Source organism: Plecotus auritus (genome assembly GCF_963455305.1).
Source record: "Plecotus auritus genome assembly, chromosome: 10".
NCBI classification, from domain to species: domain Eukaryota; kingdom Metazoa; phylum Chordata; class Mammalia; order Chiroptera; family Vespertilionidae; genus Plecotus; species Plecotus auritus.
The window spans coordinates 4,692,449-4,696,751 of NC_137785.1; the positions used below are offsets into that span (position 1 = coordinate 4,692,449).

The following is a 4,303-nucleotide window of genomic DNA, read 5'->3' on the forward strand; positions in this document are numbered from 1 at the left end:
GCTCTCTCCGATTTCTGGTGTCCATACTGCCTCATGTTACCTTTCCACACCTTATACCTCTTACCACGGCCGCCTGCGTGACCGCAGACAGGAAGTCTTGTACTTCTTTGCCGTCTTAGCGCTTGGCGTCATATCCGGTCCCTAAATCCCAAATCTCACATTAAAAAAAAAAAAAAAATAAAGACTGTCAAGGAGGTAACTTACCTGACAATGGAAGCTTGTTTTCCTGAAGAGACTGCAAAGCCGCTTCTGAAAAAGCAGGGGGTGAGAGACATGTGCAGTTTTCAGAGCCAGACCCTGAACTGAGCACACGCTGATGTTCCTCATGCTGCTTTCAAACCTGTAATTTTTCCAGGGGCCAGCGAGGGCTAATCCCTCACCTGTCTGATGAAGACGGGGAACAGCCAGGCTGGCCTGCTCAGTGGTTGAGCATCAATCTATGAACCTGGAGGTCACAGTTTGATTCCCAGTCAGGGCACATGTATGTATATGTATATGTATATGTATATGTATATGTATATGTATATGTATAATAAAGACGGGACACTAAGCTAAAAATGAAGCCCCAGCTGGAATAAAACCAGAAAAAAATTTTAAATATATATTTTTGTTGATTTCAGAGAGGAAGGGAGAGGGAGAGAGAGAGAGAAACATCAATGATGAGAGAGAATCATGAATCAGCTGCCTCCCGCACGCCCTCTACTGGGGATGGAGCCCACAACTTGGGCATGTGCCCTGACCGGGAATTGAGCCGTGACCTTCTGGTTCATAGATCAATGCTCAACCACTGAGCCACACCGGCCTGGCCAGAAATTGTTTTAAAAAGAAAAAAAGTCCTAGGAGGCAGCTACTGTGTCAGGTAGCAGAGCCCTTTAAGTAGGAATGATAAAACTTGGGGATGTACACAGGCATCACCTAGGACAGTGGCCGGCAAACCGCGGCTCGCGAGCCACATGCGGCTCTTTGGCCCCTTGAGTGTGGCTCTTCCACAAAATACCACGTGCGGGCGCGCACGTACAGTGCGATTGAAACTTCGTGGCCCATGCGCAGAAGTCGGTTTTCGGCCTGGGCGAGTCTATGTTGAAGAAGTGGCGTTAGAACACTCAAGGGGCCAAAGAGCCGCATGTGGCTCGCGAGCCGCGGTTTACCGACCACTGACTTAAGAAGCCTTGCCGAAACCGGTTTGGCTCAGTGGATAGAGCGTCGGCCTGCGGACTGAAGGGTCCCGGGTTCGATTCCGGTCAAGGGCATGTACCTTGGTTGCGGGCACATCCCCAGTGGGGGGGTGTGCAGGAGGCAGCTGATCGATGTTTCTCTCTCATCGATGTTTCTAGCTCTCTATCCCTCTCTCTTCCACTCTGTAAAATATCAATAAAATATATTTAAAAAAAAAAAAAAAAAAAAAGAAGCCTTGAAGAACCCCATGCCTATGGCTGGACCTAGAGGGTACGATGCTCAGTGAAATGAGCCAGGCAGAGAAAGGCAAGTACCACAGGATCTCACGCGTCTGTGGAATCTAAAGAACAAAACCAACCAAAGAGAACAGACTCAGAGAACAGACGGGTGGTGTCAGATGGGAGGAAAAAGGGGAAGGGATTAACAAACCCAAATTGGGTCCAACCCACGTGGCTCAATGGTTGAGCCTTGACCTATGAACCAGAAGGTCACTGTTTGATTCCAGGTCAGGGACAGGGTACATGCCTGGGTTGTGGGCTCGGTCCCCAGTGTGGGGTATGCAAGGGGCAGCTGATTACTGGTTCTCTCTCATCACTGATGTTTCTCTCTCTCTCCCACTTCCTCTTCCTCTCCCTTCCTCTCTGAAATCAATAAAAATATATTTAAAAAAGTGCAAATTGAAGTCACAGAATAGTCACAGGATGTAATAATGTACAGCATAGGGAATATAGTCAACAGTATTGGGAGGGGGCAGAAGAGATTAACCGGAGAACTTATATACACATATGCATCACCCATGGACACAGACAGTATCGCCGTGAAGGCCTGGGGAGGAGGTGGGAGTGGGGGTAAGAGGGAGTCCATGGGGGAAAAAGAGGGACATCGGTAATACTTTCAACAATAACGATAAAGAAAAAACCCAGCCGAAACCGGTGTGGCTCAGTGGATAGAGCGTCGGCCTGCGGACTGAAAGGTCCCAGGTTCGATTCCGGTCAAGGGCATGTACCTTGGTTGCGGGCACATCCCCAGTAGGGGGTGTGCAGGAGGCAGCTGATCGATGTTTCTCTCTCATCGATGTTTCTAACTCTCTGTCCCTCTCCCTTCCTCTCTGTAAAAAAATCAATAAAATATATTTTTAAATAAAAAAAAGAAAAAAAGAAAAAACCCAAAGAATCCAAAACAAACCAGTATTGTAATAACTATGTATGGGTGTCAGATGGGGACTACAGTTACTGAGGGAATCACTTGGTAAGGTATACGGATGTCTAACCTCTATGCCGTCCACCTGAATCTAATACAAAATAATATTGAATATCAAATTGTAATCATAAAAAAGGCATTACATGCCTAGGGGGAGCCGTAGATCAATGAGTGAAATGGGTGTCTCCAGCGATAGGTTCCAGATGTCAGTATATTTCTTTTTTTTTTTTTAATATATTTTATTGATATTTTACAGAGAGGAAGAGAGAGGGATAGAGAGCTAGAAACATTGATGAGAGAGAAACATCCATCAGCTGCCTCCTGCACACCTCCCACTGGGGATGTGCCCGCAACCAAGGTACGTGCCCTTGACCGGAATCGAACCTGGGACCCCTCAGTCCGCAGGCCGACGCTCTATCCACTGAGCCAAACTGGTTTCGGCAGATGATGTTTTGTTGAGTTGCGCCGTTGAAACCTGTATGGTTTTGCGAACCAATGTCACCCCCAATAAATTAAAAAATAAATAGGTAAGTAAGTAAATAAATAAATACAAAGGAAGGACGGATGGAAGAAAGAAAATCATGAATACATTTCAGAAACAGTTTAGAGCAGGAGAAGGGATGTGTGATGAGGAGCCCAGGGTAGGTATACGGGACCCAGAAACAGAGATAGCGAGGATATACGAAATAGCGAGGATATAAGAATGACACTTTGTGTTGAGCTCAGGTGGCCCCTCCAAGGCTCTCTGTGTTCCTCAAACCCTGGACACTCCCACCCCCGCCCCCCAGGACACAGGGCGGCCTCCCGTCGGCTCACCTCTGAGCTCATCCTTGACTCTCTTGGACAGATCCATTCGGTTCATTTTGTCGAAGACCTGGATGGTCACCATCTCCACCCAAAAGACGGGGCAGCGGGTGGTGAGAATCTCCGCCAGCTGCTGCCCGCTGGCCTCGTCCACCTCCGTCTGGGAAACGTGCTGTAACTCATCTTGTGGGGGAAGGGTCCTCAGCAGAGACTTGAACTTGCTCAACTCGTCCAGCTCCAGCTGTTCCAGGAGAGGCCGCAGGTTGAAATCCATCTTGTCCTACGTGGGAGAGCTGAGCTTTTGGCAATGGACTACCACGTGGCCACGAGAAAGAAGGAACTCTTACCTTTTGGGACGGCATGGAGGGACCTGGAGAGTAGTGTGCTAAGTGAAAGAAGCCAGTCAGAGAAAGACAACTATCGCATGATCTCACTTATATGTGGAATCTAATCAACAAAATAAACTGACGAACAACATAGGTCCAGAGACATGGATACATGGAACAGATGGACAGACCTCAGAGGGGAGGAGGATGGAGGGGACAAGCAGGGCTAACCAAAGAACACATATGCATCTAGGCATAGACCATGGACACAACAATAGTGTGGGGGGAAGGCCTGGGGTGGGGCGGGGGTGGGTGGAGAGAGGCAAAGGAGGGGAAAATGGGGGACATCGGTCATACTGTCAACAATAAGCTAAAAATAAGTAAATAAATAAAAGGCAAAAAAAAGTGGTGGTAAATTTACACAATGGAGTACTATGTGGCTGTAAAGAAGGAAATCTTGCCCGGCCAGCATGGCTCAGTGGCTAAGCATCAACCTATGAACCAGAAGGTCACGGTTCGATTCCTGGGCAGGTCAGGTGCACAGGTTGTGGGCTTATTCCCCAGTGTGGGGCATGCAGGAGGCAGCCGATCCATGATTCTCTCCCATCATTGATGTTTCTCTCTCTCTCTCCCTCTCCCTTCCTCTCTGAAATCAATAAAAATATATTAAAAAAAAGAGAAGGAAATCTTACCTTTTGCAACAGCATGGATGGACCTGGAGATTAGACAAATACCATATGATCTCACTTACATGTGGAATCTAATGAACAAAATGAACCGATGAACAAAATAGAAGC

The 4,303-nt window shown here is 47.5% G+C and overlaps 1 protein-coding gene across 1 annotated transcript in view; it reads right to left on the reverse strand.

The window, feature by feature from the left end:
• The window catches only part of NLRP2 (NLR family pyrin domain containing 2), a gene marked incomplete at both ends in the record, with an annotated part of 22,028 nt that extends 18,574 nt beyond the window's left edge, over positions 1-3,454 (reverse strand). Inside the window, one exon of the mRNA XM_080644058.1 lies at positions 3,193-3,454. Within this exon, the coding sequence (XP_080500184.1) occupies positions 3,193-3,454 (262 nt within the window). The remainder of the gene's footprint in view (positions 1-3,192) is intronic.
• Positions 3,455-4,303: the final 849 nt, after the last annotated feature.